Source organism: Helicoverpa zea, chromosome 15 (genome assembly GCF_022581195.2).
Source record: "Helicoverpa zea isolate HzStark_Cry1AcR chromosome 15, ilHelZeax1.1, whole genome shotgun sequence".
NCBI classification, from domain to species: domain Eukaryota; kingdom Metazoa; phylum Arthropoda; class Insecta; order Lepidoptera; family Noctuidae; genus Helicoverpa; species Helicoverpa zea.
Window position 1 is genome coordinate 3161787 of NC_061466.1, and position 18215 is coordinate 3180001.

An 18215-nucleotide genomic window follows, 5' to 3' on the forward strand; every position below is an offset into this window, starting at 1 on the left:
GGGATGAATCCTGCACCCGAATTTTGCGCAGAAAGACCGGTGTACAGCAGTGACCTAACCGTATTCTGCACAGGACTGAGATTACCCGTTTAGGGTATTTTTTGAAATTGGAAAACCACGGTTTTGGTTTTACAACCGGTTGAATGGCGAAATAAGAGCTACCCTTCTTTTTGCCTGAGATGTTCCACCATTCCTGCCACGAGGTCTCAAGACTCAATTTGGGGAGGTTTAGCAGGTCATGCCCTTGAAGGGAGAAGTGTGCAAGGTCAGCGGACTCAGATGAACACGCATCTTTGGCCAATGCATCGGCACATTCATTGCCCGCTATACCGCAGTGGCTAGGGATCCAGACTAAGTGTACTTCTTTCTCTTGCCTAGTGCAGGAGAAAAGGGACTTTTTAATATCCAGGACAATAGGACAGTGGAGTTTAGTTCTAAAGGGATTCTGGGATAGGGCTTGGAGACAGCTAAGGGAGTCAGTAAATATAACTCCATAGCTAATCTCATGGGACTCTATAAAACGACAAGCTTCCAATAGTGCCACACACTCGCCTGTAAATACTGAAGACTCCTTCGGACATCTGAATTTCAAAATTATTTTAGAGTTCTGATAGTAAACCGCGGCTCCAGTACAGCCACCATTTGATTTGGAAGCATCCGTGAAGAACTTTTGAAACCCAATCCATCGTTCACCCAAAACCGCATTAAAGGCCGAATTTGCAGACGGGGAGTTTTTGGATATGCCAATGTTATAAAATATTTTAGGGGTGAAGCAAAGTACTTCATAAGGGTAATTAAATAGAGGAAGTCTGGGATGTGGAGCAATGGGGGATTCTAAATTTTGAAAAAACCGATATGCTTTTAGGAATAGGGGAATTTCTTTGTGTTCCCAATATTTGGAGCTGTGACAAAGAGTGTCAAGCTCTCTGAGTTTTGGGATGAGGGGGTGAGATGACTTGGGTATAACCCTGGATAGGAAACGGGAAGCGAGGTACTGACGTCTTAGGGCTAGGGGGGGTTCAGCGCATTCGACCTGCAAGGCGTTAATAGGCGACGACTTCATGCAACCTGAGATGATTCGAAGGCATTGAGACTGAATCCTATCTAAACCGGCCAAGGCACCTTTGTTGCTTGGAATCACCAGGTGTGACCCATAGTCCAGGATACTACGGACTAATGCGTTGTAGACCAGTTTCATAGTGAAGGGGTGGGCCCCCCACCAGACACCAGCGAGAGCTTTCAAGATGGAGATTGCTCTTTCGCATCTTTTGATCAAGTAATTAAAGTGGTGAATCCCGGATAATTTTGAGTCTAAGAAAACGCCTAAAAATTTTGTTTTGTTGCCTATGGGGATATCTTGTCCTTGAATGTTAACTGAGACCTGAGGGATCAGTAGTTTTCGGGAAAAAATCACTACCGAGCTTTTTGGGGCGGATAACGAGAGACCATGGTCCAAAAGCCATGTGTGCAGAGAGTCCAGGGAGAGACAGAGAGATGAGGCAGCGTCCGTAATAGATGGATTTACTACATACAACACTAGATCGTCAGCGTACTGTAAAAGGTGGCAGTCAGAATTAAGGCAGGAGCCAATGTCTGCTGTATACAGGTTGTATAGTAGAGGGCTTAGAACTGAGCCTTGGGGAAGGCCCTTCCACGTCTGTCTCACCTCAAATACCTCCCCCTGCACTCTGAGCATCAAAGAGCGAGACATGAGGAGTGCGCATATACATTGTACCATCTTACCCGGAATCCTCAGCTGTTGCAATTTTTGCCTGAGAACAGGAAGAAGGACGCTGTCGTATGCGGAAGAGATGTCAAGGAAAGTGGCTACAGCGGATTCATTTTTGGAAAAGGCTGTACGGATATCAGTAACCAAAATTGCCACACTGTCCATGGTGCTAAGCCCCTTTCTAAAGCCAAACTGACTACTCGGCAGTAGATCCCTAGACTCCACCAACCACTCAAGTCTGTTTTTAATTAAATGTTCCAATATCTTGGCCAACACTGAGGACAAAGCAATTGGTCTAAGGCCATTCGGATCATCAGCAGTCTTGCCGGGCTTCAAAAGGGGAATTACTATCTGAGCTTTCCACTGTTCAGGAACCCAACCAAATTGATAGCAATAATTTATTATTCCTAAAAAATATTTTTTTGCTTCAAAACCAAAATGAACTGCAAATGAGTACGGTATGCCGTCTATGCCAGGGGCGGAATCCCTAACATGACGTAATACCGCATCAAGTTCCTCCAACGAAAATGGTTCATTCATAGGATCATCCACAATATTTACAGACGGGAGCAGAAGTTCTGAGGAAGAAGGAACATAGGCTGGAGCAATTTTGTCGAAAAAGGATTCAGCAGTTTCTCTCGAGATAGGGGAAGAGATAGATGGGGAGCAGCCTCGCCTGAAACGATTAATGCTCTTCCAAACTGCTGAAATGGGAGTGGAAGGGGATAGAGAAGTGCAAAACTTAACCCAACCGCGACGTTTCTTCTTGCGAAGAAGCCGCCGAGATTGAGCTAACACTCGTCTGTACCGTATAAGATTGTCGCTATTCATCGCATCATTGTACTGTTTTTCGGTCTCTTTTCTTTCTTTAATAACCGATGTGCATTCTTGATCCCACCACGGGGGTGACGGGATTTTATTTCTGGCACAGTTACGCAACGGAAATGTAGAGTCTGCGCTTGAGGTAATGGCCGAGATAAAGCCATCGTAACAGCTCTTAGCATGGCAGTGACCAGAAGAATCTTGGAAACTTGAAGTTAAATTTGGAAGCACACTAATTTTCTCCTCCAGTAAAGATGCAAACCTCGACCAATCAGGTTTGGACAAGTTGTACTTCAATAGTGGAGGAGACGTTTTCTCTAAATAAGTTTTATTAATTAAAGTGACAACAATGGGGTAATGGTCGCTACCATGCGTCAGAGTAGTACATTCCCAATGAATTGATGCCGCCAACTCTACTGAACAGAATGTGAGGTCTACACAACTCTTTTGCTGTCCTGGAAGGGATCTACGAGTAGGACTACCATCATTTAAGATGCAAAGGTCTAAATCATCCAAGATTTCTACTAAACCTTCCCCAAACGAATCACAACGATTGGAGCCCCATCTAAAGTGGTGACAGTTGAAATCACCCATGACGAGCACAGGTCCCACTATGTTATTCAAAATGTCCCTAATGGTGGTTAAAAACCTACGCTGAGGATGGGAAATATACACTGATAAAACAGTGATACCCTCAATTTTACACGCAACTATATTCATATCACCATCCAGAACCGGAAGAGTCAAGGTGGAAAGGGGAACACGATTATTAACAAGGAGAGCCGACCCTCCATAGCCATCAGATCTGTCACATCTGAGAATATTAAATAGTGGCATATTAAAACTGAGACTCGGGGTGAGCCAAGTCTCAGCTACAGAGCAAGCCAGAGGCTTGAATTTGTTGAGGAGGAATATGAGGTCGTGCTTTTTATGCCACACGCTCCTCACATTCCATTGAAGGAATACTTGGCGAGGCGCCATTTCTAATATTTAATAAAAGGTTAGTTAGTTGGTAGGCAACGTTGGACGGTAATTGGGTATTATTGGTGGATAGAATTGTAGATAGAAGTTTAATAAGAATATCTATTATTGAGGAAACATTATTATCAATGAATGGGTTATTCAGAGCGCAGCCATCAGGCTGTGAAGGTGCAGGGGAGTTAATAATCTGCTGATGGGCAGCTTTATCATAAGAGGGAGATAGAGGGGCATGGGTCTTTGGCTTAAGGAAAACAGTTTTGCGGTATGACTGAGTGGGGGCGGGAATAGCTTTTGCAGCATTAGCATAATTGCGAGAAGGAAGTGGGACAGATTTGCTAGCTTCAGCATATGAAAGGGACTTCTCAGCCATAACCGTCTTAATGGCCTTCTGTCTACCCAACTCCGGGCATGATTTGCTATTTGCAAAATGATTCCCTGAGCAGAGCACACAGAATGCCTCCGCCTCAGAAGTGCTGCAACCATCACCAGGGTGATCATGGCCGCACTTACTGCAGCGAGGCTTGGACCGACACACTAGTTCCACATGACCAAACCTGCAGCACTTACGGCACTGGATGGTGGGATAAACATATTGCTGAACTGGAAGGGAGGTGTAACAGCAAAATACTCTTTGAGGTAATACTTGGCCATCAAATGTAAGTACACATGTCTCTGTTGCCTTGAATTCAGTCACTCCATCAATAACTACTTTCCTGTTTATGCGACGAACTTTCAGGATTTCACCACAACCTGAAGGGACCTGTAAGTACTTTTGGACTTCCTCTTCATTTAAATCAGTGGGAACACCAGTCACAACTCCCATCCGAGTTATATTAAAAGTGGGGATAGAGGCAACATAGCGGTTCTTGTGTAAAATGCTGTTGATAATGAATGAGTTTGCATCCTGAGGGGATTTGAACTCTACAGATACACGGTTCCTACCAACTTTTTTAACACCATCTCGGACAACGTTAGTAATGCTATGTTTTTGTAGGAATATTCCGAATGTAACAGGATGAAGAGAGGTACCGGCGTTAGGCTGGGGCTCCAATCGAGAGACATGAACGATAAAAGGTGCCTTATCAGTAGCAGAGTACCTGCTGCGGCCAACTAGGTTTCTTTGTTGTTTAGGTGGCGGGGTTGACACGCCAATGTTGGCATCATCTCCGGAGCGTTTTCTGGTATTCGAGGTTGATGGGGTCTGGGAGTCCGCGATGCTGCAAGCAACATCAGCGAGTTGGGATAGCGGATAGTTCGGGGAAAGTGGAGCATATGCAGAGATGTCGGGAGGATCGGGATCGGGGGGTTTATTTTGATCCATTATGCTTGTAAAAAAGTTGTTAGTTACCGAAATAACAGTACACCACTGGAGACAAACACAAGGACAACACACAAACACAAAACTAAGTCACAAAAGTTCACCAAAACACTTAAAACAGCTGAAAATTCTAGGCACACGTGCTAACCAAAGACACTCTGTGGCGAGAATCCATTTGGGTATGTAGTTGTAGGTAAGTAGGTATAGTTTCCAAACGCTGATTCTGTTGTCATTATTTGAACGACATTGACAGTTCTGGAAATGACAATGGCTCCGCGTTCCAAATAATATTTTTCCAGTTTTTCAGCATAGCAAAGTACGTTTAGCCTACTCTAACTTTAGTGGATCTATATGAAGGATTCTACAACTCATGTAATTTATTGTAGTTATTATTTGACAGTTCTCCTTCCTTGTGCACGAAATTATTTTATTCAAAGCGGATTTATTTATTTTATTTTCAAAAGTAAATTTTCGTTACATTGCGAAGCTAAAAATTAAATATTTGATATACGAAAATGCCGGCTGGTACCATAGTAAGTACCCTCTCTAAGAATTTAATGTAATTATTTGCAAAAGAAACTAAACATAAAACATATGTTTTTTTTTCAGTATTCCTTAATATTGAAAAAAGAAAATGCACATGAGGACCCTATTTATTGCTGTTCGTGGGCTAAAGTAAACACCGCCGGCGATTCAGCGTGAGTAAAATAAATAGGAGGCAAGAAATAATAAAAAACATTGGGCATTATATCTGACTGGTTTTATTCACCAATTACTTTATTTACCTCTTTTAGGAATGCTTCAAAAGATTTCATAGTGACTGGTGGTTTGGACTGCTTGGTAAAAGTATGGACACTAGAAAACAATAAGCTAGAGGTACTTCATTCATTGGAGGGTCACTCGATGGCTGTGGTCTGCGTAGCTGTTAGCCCTTCTGCACCAAGTAGGTCTCTTTCTGTATGGTAAATATTAAACACATAATATAAGGGTGTTTCATCACTCATTGAATTGAATCTATTGATAAGGTAAAACTGGTCATCTTGATAGATTGTCTTATTCAAAATTTAGTGTTTTTAGTAATTATTGCTCTATCATATTTTTATCAAAGTAACACTTGTGCTTTTCTTCTATATTTATAAGAATCATTTCGGATAAGTTTTCAATTTACTTAATTATCTTTACATCATTATTAGAAATTAAGAATGAATAATGAATACCATGACTGTAATATCCTTTCATACTTTTTAGTAATAGCAAGTTCGTCACTTGACTCCAGCCTAATATTCTGGGACCTACTCCTGGGGAAGAAGCTAGTGGAGATACCAACCGGCGTCACAGATGCATGGAAGATAGCATTTTCTCCGGACGGAGAACACATTGCCACTGGTGGACATACGGGCAAGATAGTTGTCTACAGTGTTCAGAGTGGTACTACTGAGAAAGTTTTGGATACCAGAGGGAAGTTTATATTAAGTGTTTCTTGGGTGAGTGAGACGTTTAAACCACATCATTAATTTAGCTGTAGTCAACTCGTGGGCTGGCTTCAGCTAAAAGTCAAGGTGAACTCCAATGTTTTGATTTATTGACCAACACAACATTGAGAAGAATGACTAAAATTCAGTAGAGCAATTTAAAGTAGACTACAAGCAAGGTTCAAAAAGCAGAAGGCACAAAAACATAATTTTATTATGTGCCATAGTGTTAATTTGAACCTGACCTTCTATTTTGCGGTACTGTGGTAGCCCTGAAAGTTATCATTTTGTCCCTGCCACCTTAAAACTCATCCAATAAAAAATAAACAGCCAAAAAAATATTAATTAAATTAGAAATTTTCATTTTACATCACTATACCTAACTATCAGTTATAAACTGTCAGGAATATCATGGTATCGCGAAACAGGAATGATTGGGCAATACTAAGGATATATAATCATATAAGAACTGCCTATTAATTAATCTCCATTTTCCCAGAGTCCCAACGGCAGATACATAGCAACCGGCTCAGAGGACGGTATCCTATGCATAGTGGATGTCACACAAGGGAAGGTTGTCCACACAGTGGAGGCACATTCACAGCCCATTCGGAGTATCGCGTTCTCACCGTGCAGTAAACGACTAGCCACTGCTTCTAACGATGGTTATGTCAAGATTTATGATGTGTGAGTATTCGTTCGGGTCTTACGGTGATTCTGTCATTAGGATATTTGATGCTTTTTATCAATCATCTAGACATGTTGGCCCACCATAGTCCCAGCGTCAAAATTTGCTTATTCTATGCTTCTCTATCGATTTTCGTTTTACTTGCAAATGTTTTTCCATCCCTAACAAATATTAAAAACTGGAATCAATTATAGAAACGTGGTTTTGCTCGATATCTATAACGCTTTTTTTTTCTATAACGCTAAGACACCATTCGAACGCACCGACTCACACATGTCCAGTATTTTTCTTTATCATCTAATCACTGTAAAACCTCCACAGGGCTAGCGCAGGCCTCCAATTCTCTCTAAACCACAAATGCTGGGCAGTGAGTGTATGTTTCACTTTGGACGGCACGCGCGTGGCTACTGCCGCCGCCGACGGCAGCGTGAGGGTCGCCGCTACTGACGGTCTTGCCGTACTCAATACCTTCCAGGAACATAGCGATGTGGCAAGTGTAGCTTTAATTTGTTTTGGATTATAACTTAAATAATAATGTGGTTAGCTAGTAGCAAATTCGACAAATAAAATAATGTCCATTTTCACCGAGATTAGACTGACAGACTGGAATAACATTATTTCTAAGTAATTTTTGCCACCAAGTACTAAATAGTTAAATTATCAGCGTAAAGGAGTATACATACCAAAACACGTCGACCCGCCCACACAGTGGTTGACACCGACGCGACGCAAATTCATTTTATTTCAGAGATAACCTATACCAATCTGTGACACTACCAATAACTATTTATATTAAGTTGTCTGTAAGTTACAAGCGTTAATTTAGTTTCCCTTTACAGGCGTGGGGCGTGAATTTCAACAGCAACAATAAAAAGATCATCTCCGTGTCAAAGGATAGGAGTATTAACATCTACGAGTGCCCACCATTACCAAAGCCTGAGAAAAAGGAACAAACAGTGAATTTAATAAAATAAATAATATTTTATCAACTTTAGTGGTGAGTATTAAAAGTTTAGTATACTTTTATATACCTACCCTTTGTATGTATAGGTACTTGCATAGGTAAATTATGGTTACGTATTTAAGTCTGTGTTTGTAACAAATATTAAAATTGTTTATTTTGAAACTTCTGTAACATGTTTTATTACATCTCAAATTAGATATTTGCCAAAAAAAATCAAGTTCAAGAATTAAGATACAACGTTAAAAACCAGTCTTTACCTTCCAAATTCTAATTACTTATTCACCTAGCAAATTATTTGTATTCCCTTCAAAAAACCTACTTTAAACGTGGTTACAACCATGCTCACATTATAATACCTAGATTCTAACACATACCTATAGGCACACAGGTATCCAAATACACTTCAATATACCAACTATACGTATGTGTGCGTAAGGGCGCTATCCCCTACAAGACGGGGAGAGTCGGCTTGATTAATTTTCGGCGGTAAGAGGATTCCGCCCGCCGTCATATTACTGCCGTTCTTTGCCTAGGATTTGCACTCTTATAATTAGTTAGGACCAAAAAATACCCTTTTCGGGATTATTAATGTTGTCTGTTTTGTGTTGCCAGTGGTCACGGATTTTTTTATTTTTTTGGGCTAGTAGCACCGTTGATTTAATTAGTTATGTGTTGGTTGTTTTGACGTGGTAGGACTGAGAGGGAAACTGATTAAAATGGATTAATTGAATTAAAAAAAACCTTGAGAGCTTCACTGAATATACTCTCTAAAATTGCTTAGATGACGTTTTTAATCCTTCCAATCATTGACATGTAGGTACATATACCTACGACAGAACTTCGATAATATCTTAACCTGTGAATTCTTATACCTACTTATTTCTCCATACAAAATTGTCCTATTGGTCAGCCAGCCAAACCGTCCCTCACACACGATACTTACCTATATCTAAAAGCCAACAACAAAAACGTCCACAGACACAAAAGAGTATCGAAATTATACGGCTTTTGTGATAAGTATCAACACATTATTGAGCTGTTGTCAAGCTAAATACATAAAGGGGAGGCATTTATCAAAAATATTTACATTGGTAGCAAGTCAATTGGTTTCGGCTTAATTTGCGGCGAATTATGCGGCGCGGCCCGCCGGGAAATCAACTTTACATTCAATTTGCCGGCGTGCACAGATAAAAACCAATCTCTTCATTTTTACCTGTCGCGGCGGCTGAATAAATCCTCTTTAGTGTTCATGAATATTTTTAAAGTTTTAAAAGTTTGAAGAATTTCTTGTCGTTATTAAATGTAGTTTCCCTTCCATTGTATGTACCTAGGTGTAAGAGCTGCTTGTTGGATTGCTCGAAAGAGTTACGGTGACCCTGGATATACAAAGGGCTCCGCTATATTGTAGTCAATAAAACTCTGACACTCTCCTGCTGCGGGCAGGGTCACCTTAGCTAGCAGGATGTGTGCTATAGTTATTTGATTGCATATATCGAGGATCAGCCAGTTCAAATATAGAATTTGCAAAACGCCACAGCGATATTAATAGGCGGTTGAGGCATTGTGCAGTCCACATACGACCCGGTGGCGGCCGGCAGCGGAGGTATCGATGTCGTAATCACGGCCGCGCCGCCGCCAGCACCATTCAATGAGATGAAATCACTATGCGGCTGTATGAATAATTCAGGTGCGGTCCGACTCCGCCCCCCTCCCTCTCTCACCCCACTATCGATATTGATATAAAGTTGACAGAATATGTATGTCCAATACCGTACGGTCTATTTCTGCAATTTATGATCTGGATTCGCAATTTGTGCTTAGGTGGCTTATTTTGATTAAGATTTGCATTTACGGCATTAGATGCACAGTTTTAGTTGATAGTCTTCATTGTGACACTAATGGCGCCGATGTCAGTGAGGGTGCTAAATAAAAATCAGGAATTGCGCTTAACAATTGTTTATTATCACCTAGTCATTTCAATAAATAGAATAGTCTAACTATGTACCAAGGGTATCTAGTGGTGGTAGGAGATGGCGGGAGAGGAGTAAGTGACGTGCGCTACGGGCGCGGCGTAGGCGAGCTTGGCGACGGGCGCGGAGTAGGCCACGGGAGCGTGAGCGTAGGACACGGGGGCAGGCGCGTAGGCTACCTTGGCGACGGGAGCGGCGTAGGCGAGCTTGGCTACGGGGGCGGCGTAGGCGAGTTTGGCTACGGGGGCGGCGTAGGCGAGCTTGGCTACGGGAGCGGCGTAGGCCAGCTTGGCTACGGGGGCGGGGTGCACGGGGGTGCCCTCGTAGCGCACGTTGGCGTTGAATCCGTGCTCCTTGTCGGCGGTGTACTCGACGATGCGGTGCACGCCGTCGGGCTGCACGAGCGAGTAGGAGCCGTGCACGGCGTCGCCCTCACGAGCCTCCTGTTGCTGCTTCACGTCGCCGCTGTGCTCGTCGTGCACGGAGTACGAGAACTCGTAGTGCGCAGGCGCGGCGTACTCTGCCGGGGCCACCGCCACCAGCGGCACGGCGTAAGCCGCCACGGCCAGGGACAATACGATCACGAACTGAAAAGAAGGCAGGTTTATTATAATAATTTGGTCCAGCCAAACATAAATATTCTAATAGTTAATCATCTTTAATTATTGTTTAAATAGCTTTCTATACTTATAAAGAAATAATACGTTTGGATCACACCATGGTCCAGGCGGGTTTTCCCTCACCAACGGCGGAACATGGCAGTGTCACATTTTACAGTTTGCTAAACTATAATTTCTTATTAATTTATCTACCAAAAGTACTCACTTTGGCAACCATTTTTGCAATTGGATATGTTGTTACTGATTTAAGTGTCAGTACTCGAATACGGTAATAGGTGACCTGCTACAGTTTTTATACAATATTGTCGCCTGTAGGTCTCGCCGGTGATACACGACGCGCCCGCGGCATTGCTCATAGTGATTGAGAGGTGAAGGCCAACACGCTGCATTGCCGAGCCGAATCTTACAATATCTATCACTTACTCAGAGATTAGCACCTGTTTGTACATTCCTTAGTTGTCTAACGACTTTATAGAATATGAGCTCTGATTTGTAATGCTTATTTATTATTTTCAAAAGTTGCTGCATAATATTTAGGCGTGGGTTGATTAAAATATCGCAACGAGTCATTCCAAGAATTGAAGTCGTATTCTCATGAAGACTTTTAGAGTATTGCATCAGTTAATATTTGCCTTGATATCAAACTTTAATTTTTCGTTCACAATTACATTTCCGTAAAAAGTTGTAAAAGTAGGCAAAGTTTACGAGGTCTTTTTGTCTTTTAATCAGCGTGCCGAAGAGGAATTAATAAGTTAATTAAAAAAAACACATAAATTTCTCATTATCAATGCGACAAGCATAATAAACAATAGGTACATTAACGATGTGTTTGCATGAATGCATTTATTGAAGATAGAGGAACGTAGGTGATTACTGCTAAAAGTTATTTGTTTTTCGCATTCAGGTAATAGAATTTTTTAGACTTAACTGTAACTCTTTATTATAATTTCCTTTTTTATCACATTGTGTAATGCTTTCTTCCATAGTGCTTATATAGTTATTTAGGTACTGCCAGAAGTTGGGAGCTATATTAGGAAATACATATTAGAAAACAGCAACTAAGTTTAAATATTCAGATACTTAAGTACAGGACAACTAAACCTAATTTAAAAAAATATGATATGTAAATTATCCAAACACAGTCTTTCTGCTAAATATAAATGCATATGTGTTAATGCAACCCGTCGTAAGAAACCAATGAAATTAAACCATAGAGCCTGATCGTTAAGTAAATTAATAGATTAAAAAGTAATAGAAAAACACACTTTGCTTGCTATGATACAATGTTCCATTATAAAGTTCAGTTCATATCTTCCAGTTCCATCATCAGATCAGTACGGCACCTACTACAGTCTGCACCCATTATTGTACAATACAGGGGCCCATGTTCATGACGCTTCGATCCTTGAAAGATGGTTAAATTAGTAACCTCGGATTCCATTGTGTAGCTGCATACAGGTCGACCTTATAAAAGCGTGTTAAAACAATGGACATTTAGAATGAGGACGACTGCCTTCTATTTATTACGTGCCTGCAAGCACATATGACGATCCAGCTCTAGTGATAGAATTTGGAAACATCCGTCGAATTACAGCAATATATAAATCACAGTTCACCGTAGTTGTCTTTGTTTTTATTCATAAAGCTTATAGAGCTTTCGATGATTTTGGATCAATCCCCGTCCATAGCATTTGCGTTTGCGACAAACCACAAATCAAGTTATTAATAAATACATATACTACTAATAATAAACATCGGGACATCTTTCACACGTAGTCGGTTAGCTCCTTGGTAAGCTATTGATTAGTTTGTGTTACGGGTGCTAACACAACTGATAAACTATAAGGCTACATGTACTTATATGTATATTTAGATAAATATTATAACACAGACCACAGTCAACAAGCATACTTATCAAAGAAATGACAACCGTACTGGGAATCCAACCTGGGACCTCGGGTTCGGCAGGCATGGTGAACATTGCACCAACGCGATTGTCAAATCAATGGTATGGATGGGCACGTGCGTTGCAAGTTCATACCAGGCCCTGAAGTCATAATAATATTTGTTGTTCTATAGCTTATCGAGGTAACTGCGGACTTTTACCACCCAAGAATTCTTTTTATTTTTTTCAAATTTACCTGACGACTTCTGGCGTACGACTTCAGAAGGACTTGGAATTTATTTTTCAAAATTCTCTTTCGCACAGTAGTGCACATAACCAACAACAATATTTAACTTATCCTAATATAAAAAGCACATAATTTTTTTTTGTTGACTCACATAGGTATTTTAATTGATATCAAATTAAAAGACAATCAAAATATTCAGTCAAATAATGTAATAACTCGTCTTCATTTCAATAAATACAACAGTCTAACTATGTAACAAGGGTATCTAGTGGTGGTAGGAGATGGCGGGAGAGGAGTAAGTGACGTGCGCTACGGGCGCGGCGTAGGCGAGCTTGGCGACGGGCGCGGAGTAGGCCACTGGAGCGTGAGCGTAGGACACGGGGGCAGGCGCGTAGGCTACCTTGGCGACGGGAGCAGCGTAGGCGAGCTTGGCTACGGGAGCTGCGTAGGCGATCTTGGCTACGGGAGCGGCGTAGGCGAGCTTGGCGACGGTGGCGGGGTGCACGGGGGTGCCCTCGTAGCGCACGTTGGCGTTGAATCCGTGCTCCTTGTCGGCAGTGTACTCGACGATGCGGTGCACGCCGTCGGGCTGCACGAGCGAGTAGGAGCCGTGCACGGCGTCGCCCTCACGAGCCTCCTGCTGCTGCTTCACGTCGCCGCTGTGCTCGTCGTGCACGGAGTACGAGAACTCGTAGTGCGCAGGCGCGGCGTACTCTGCCGGGGCCACCGCCACCAGCGGCACGGCGTAAGCCGCCACGGCCAGGGACAATACGATCACGAACTGAAATAAAATTGTTCTATGAATTAGGTTCAGAATTAAACATTTCAATCCTCGACGAGCAATGAGATTGAAAATCTTAATTTATTTATCTTAATTTATTGTTTCAGAATCTTGACTGAGCTTAGCTTAATACATATAGCTCAATACTCACTTTGGCGACCATTTTTGCAAGTTGATTTGTTGTTGCTGATTTGAGTATCAGTGGAAGACTATAAAATCGTATGACTTGCTACACTTTTTATACAGGGTTGTAGGCCGAGTCGGTCTCGTTGGTGACACACGGCGTGCCCGCGGCTTAGTTAATTAAACTTCACAATGATTGAGAGGTGAAGGCCGACTGCATTGCTGAGCCGAACTTCGCGGTACTACGGATTTGGCACCTGATGGTACGTTCCAGTTGCCTTAGTACTTAAATGACAAATTCAACAACAATATAGAGCTTTTAAAGATGTCTTTAATTTATAAACTGAAAATACTTTATTTTGAGATTATTGCATCAGATTTTTAACACTCATGTCGATAATGCGACCAATTTTGACCATGACTTAGTTAATTTTTAAGTTCCGCAAAAAAACTTGCTACCGGTTAAGTTCACGACCTCCTTTAATCTTTTAATTCATTTTGGTTAGTACCTATCTTATTGTTAAGAAGTAAAGCGGTTTTTGGAATCTTATGACAATGATATTTAATTCATAGATATGCTATTAATTACCTATGTACTTTTTTTAAATCTAAAAATGGGAAAGCTATGTAAATAAACCAAGGTCCTGAATATAGGGTTGGAGGTAAGTAAATCATATAATTTTATCATCATCAGCTTTTTCGTTACACTTTCGCCAGAGATTTCGTTCGCGTCAGGACTTTATTATGGACAGTATTACGTTAACTGACCATTTTCAACCTTATTAATATATTAAAATCAAAATCAAATTGTTTTTATTTCAAATAGGCCTTTGCAGGCTCTTATGAAACGTCAAATTAATTGATTGCACGGTTCCAAAAAGTTGGTCTCATGAAGAAGAGCCGGCAAGAAACTCCATAGACACTCTTTTAAAAAGTAATATTTTCACAAACATTCTATTACATAACAATAGTTAGCTGATAAAATTATACATATAAAAATTATATATCATCCTCATCCTTCGAGCCTTTTTCCCAATCATGTTGGGGTCGGCTTCCAGTCTAACCGGATTCAGCTAAGTACCAGTGCTTTACAAGAAGCGACTGCCTATCTGACCTCCTCAACCCTGTTACCCGGGCAACCCGATACCCCTTGGTTAGACTGGTGTCAGACTTACTGGCTTCTGACTACCCGTAACGACTGCCAATGATGTTCAATGACAGCCGGGACCTACAGTTTAACGTGCCATCCGAAACACAGTATAATAAAATTATAATAAATAATAAAAATTATATATATGAAGTAATAATAATGTAAGTATGAAAAGGTTACCGTCCGTCTGTAGTGCTTTCACTGAAAAACAATTGAACCGATTTTAATGTTTGGTATACATCACATATGGAGCCTGAGAAAGGACCATTAAGGCATATTTTTTATCCAGCTGCGGGAAGTTGTTCCATCGGGATGGGGTGGATCCGCAGTGAACAGCTAGTAAAGGTATAGATACCTACGCGTAAGTGAGCCCTAAAGTATTATTGGTAAGTCCATACATTAGGTTCGAAACAACCCTCATTAATTAGCGCAAAGTTATGAATAGACCTACATATATTTCAGTATTTTAGATAATATTCATAACAGGGACTGAATAACCGAAAAAATACTGGTTAAAACGGTAAGCGGTATGACGTCATACCTTTAAAATTCGATACGTTAAAGAAACGGTACCGGTTTATTTTGGTATCGTAATATTGCGGTATCATTATTTTTTTTAGATATTTAAATAATAAAAAATTGAGGTTTTCTTTGTATCCTGCCGCCCGCATCTAGTTGAGGCATGCAATGGTAAGTACTTGATAAAAAATATACCTAATATAATAATAGACATTCGTGCCACGTGAATTGTTTTGCTCGTGTCGTCTGTGTATACGCGTGTGTTGTGAGCAGTTTTTTTTTTTTCAAAATACGACTAGGTTATCGCCAAGATTTTGGGTACCGAAATTATTTCGGTTAAGGTACTAGTAATTTAAGGGCAATAACGATAGTACTAGTAATTACTAGTACTAGTAATTTAAGGGCAATAACGATACCGTAAAATAATACAGATATAACATTTTTTTTAACGGTACCACAACCGTTATTCTCTACCTTTTTGGGACTACCCCTAAATCAAAACTGTATCGTACCTAATTCTATACCGGTACCATACCCTTATACCTTTACCGTTTTCAGTCCCTGATTCATAGATAATTAGATAAATTATTTACGAAATGAAGTTGTATTGGATGACTTAGATCTTGTTCAGCCACTTCTAGAATTATTGTGTTTAGCGACCGATAGTTGACCAACAGTTTACTTTGAAGGAATTTCTCTGAATCCTAAATCGCTTTTTTAGAAACACACGAATTCAATCAAAGCTTTTAGTCGGTTTGATACCTTACAAATACCTGATCGTTGTTACGTGTGTACTTCCATTCATCTTCATACTGATTGATAAGCCCGAAACCATCGGAAGACTAAAAGTTTATGGTGTGCGCGTCCTCTTAATCCTGTCAATCTCTTAGCTGACCGATACACGATTTTAGCAACGTATATACCTTTACATCTCCATACTTACTGATTAACAGACTCAAAAGTTGGCAGTCTACAGAGAGCTCTAAGTAAGCATGCTTCGATAATGTTCATCTTACCATCTGCTCTTTCGTGTAAGTTCGGGTCTGTTCGCATTTGAAGGCAAGTTGAAAATATTCATTGCCAAGAACATTTTCTGATCTGCTATCCGTTTGCGAAATAGTAAGCTTTATAGTGCCAATTTAAATTATGCTACAACTGATGAGAGTCCCCAACAGTATCATAGCATAAGATATCTCGCTAAGGAGTACGATCAAGAGTCGAGTAACCAGACAGCAGACATACTGTTCAAAATTAAACATTATTGATCCCTCATTATTCATCATCGTTCCAGCTTTCAATCTACGGGATTTTCAGAATTAGACTCGGCAGCAGTTTATGAGTGATAAAATGAAATAAAATAGTTAATTCTGTTCAATAATTTAATACTTTATAACCATTTTAATAAATACAACAGTCTAGCTATGTAACAAGGGTAGTTATCTAGTGGTGGTAGGAGATGGCGGGAGAGGAGTATGTGACGTGCGCTACGGGCGCGGCGTAGGCGAGCTTGGCGACGGGTGCGGAGTAGGCCACTGGAGCGTGAGCGTAGGACACGGGGGCAGGCGCGTAGGCTACCTTGGCTACGGGAGCGGCGTAGGCGACCTTGGCTACGGGAGCGGCGTAGGCGAGCTTGGCGACGGGAGCGGCGTAGGCGAGCTTGGCGACGGGGGCGGGGTGCACGGGGGTGCCCTCGTAGCGCACATTGGCGTTGAATCCGTGCTCCTTGTCGGCGGTGTACTCGACGATGCGGTGCACGCCGTCGGGCTGCACGAGCGAGTAGGAGCCGTGCACGGCGTCGCCCTCACGAGCCTCCTGCTGCTGCTTCACGTCGCCGCTGTGCTCGTCGTGCACGGAGTACGAGAACTCGTAGTGCGCAGGCGCGGCGTACTCTGCCGGGGCCACCGCCACCAGCGGCACGGCGCAAGCCGCCACGGCCAGGGACAATACGATGACAAACTGCAATAAAACAAAACATATGAAACACTTTCTCCTTCTAACTTTCTTATTCAATTTCAGCAAAGCAGTAAAATTACGTGGGAAATTAATTTGATTTGACTAAGTAAAATTATCTATACATACTTTGGCGACCATTTTTAGGTTGTTGTTGTTGATTGGAATAGCAAATTTTGAATGTGACAGTATGTAATCTGGTGCACTTTTTATACGTAAATTATCGCCTTCATTGTATTATTAGTGACACACGACCAGCCCGGGGCACTGCATATTAATTTAGAGGTGAAGGTTGTGCACGCAACTGATGTATGAAATCATACATATCGCTGACAAAGCCGATATGACTTTCTAAATACCTAGGTAGATGGTTATGTATATGATGTAAAATTCAAAAAGCCTTAAACCCAGTTAACTCAGTAATTACATATCAGAAGTAGAAACAGATTTAAATCGTCTTAACTTATTGTTTGTATGTTAATTTAATGCAGAAAGGCCTATTACCTACAGTAAAAAAGTAAAAAACTTCAATCTTAAATCATTCGATTAAAAACGTAACTTTAATCTAGATTAGGTAGTTTGGCTGTAAAGTAGTTATAAGCTACATTATTTTTCTAATTTTTGAAACCAGTCTAATGCGAAATATTTTGCTTGTAAGCTTGTTTGAGTAACACATTAAAAAAAAAGATTTCAGCAATAGTGATAAACTACTGCCATCTTAACTCTTGATCTAGTAATCACTTGGGTTAGATTTTAGCCAAATATGCTATCTATCTATAAAAATGATTTTAAAATAATTTACAAATCGTAACAAAAAAAAACAACATAATTAAATCAAAGTTCGCTGAAAATCAACTCTTTTTGTAAAAGTGTCAAAAAAGCATGGCAACAAATTCCCCAGCATGAATTTGATTATTCTTAGAAAATGTATATTTTTGTACAGGAACACCTTTTTTTTTTTTTTTTTAGCGACGTAAAATCATCAAATGACCCCTC

General features: G+C 40.9%; 2 protein-coding genes across 2 annotated transcripts; one reads left to right on the forward strand and one right to left on the reverse strand.

The window, feature by feature from the left end:
* Positions 1–5133: 5133 nt before the first annotated feature.
* LOC124636909 (WD repeat-containing protein 61-like) lies at positions 5134–8140 on the forward strand. The gene is made up of 7 exons (XM_047173180.1): positions 5134–5383; positions 5460–5548; positions 5645–5793; positions 6099–6334; positions 6822–7009; positions 7332–7500; positions 7850–8140. Exons 1-7 carry the CDS (start codon positions 5366–5368, stop codon positions 7982–7984), a joined length of 984 nt encoding a protein of 327 aa, XP_047029136.1. The 5' UTR covers positions 5134–5365; the 3' UTR covers positions 7985–8140.
* Positions 8141–9988: 1848 nt separating this feature from the next.
* Positions 9989–17360, reverse strand: LOC124637209 (cuticle protein 18.6-like). Its single transcript, XM_047173570.1, has 4 exons — positions 17349–17360; positions 16854–17225; positions 13097–13150; positions 9989–10531 (listed from the first exon to the last, which is right to left on the reverse strand). The coding sequence occupies exons 1-4, from the start codon at positions 17358–17360 to the stop codon at positions 9989–9991; spliced, it is 981 nt and encodes a 326-aa protein (XP_047029526.1).
* Between the last annotated feature and the right edge of the window lie 855 nt (positions 17361–18215).

What these genes read in the sequence shown, in the direction of transcription:
- LOC124636909 (XM_047173180.1), top strand. An exon ending in AACACCGCCGGCGATTCAGC is followed by an intron (nt 5,549 to 5,644) that starts GTGAGTAAAATA and finishes TACCTCTTTTAG; the next exon opens with GAATGCTTCAAAAGATTTCA. An exon ending in TGTTAGCCCTTCTGCACCAA is followed by an intron (nt 5,794 to 6,098) that starts GTAGGTCTCTTT and finishes CATACTTTTTAG; the next exon opens with TAATAGCAAGTTCGTCACTT.
- LOC124637209 (XM_047173570.1), bottom strand. An exon ending in AGGTCGCCTACGCCGCTCCC is followed by an intron (nt 13,151 to 16,853) that starts GTAGCCAAGGTA and finishes CCCGTAGCCAAG; the next exon opens with ATCGCCTACGCAGCTCCCGT. An exon ending in ACGCTGCTCCCGTCGCCAAG is followed by an intron (nt 10,532 to 13,096) that starts GTAGCCTACGCG and finishes CCTTCTTTTCAG; the next exon opens with TTCGTGATCGTATTGTCCCT.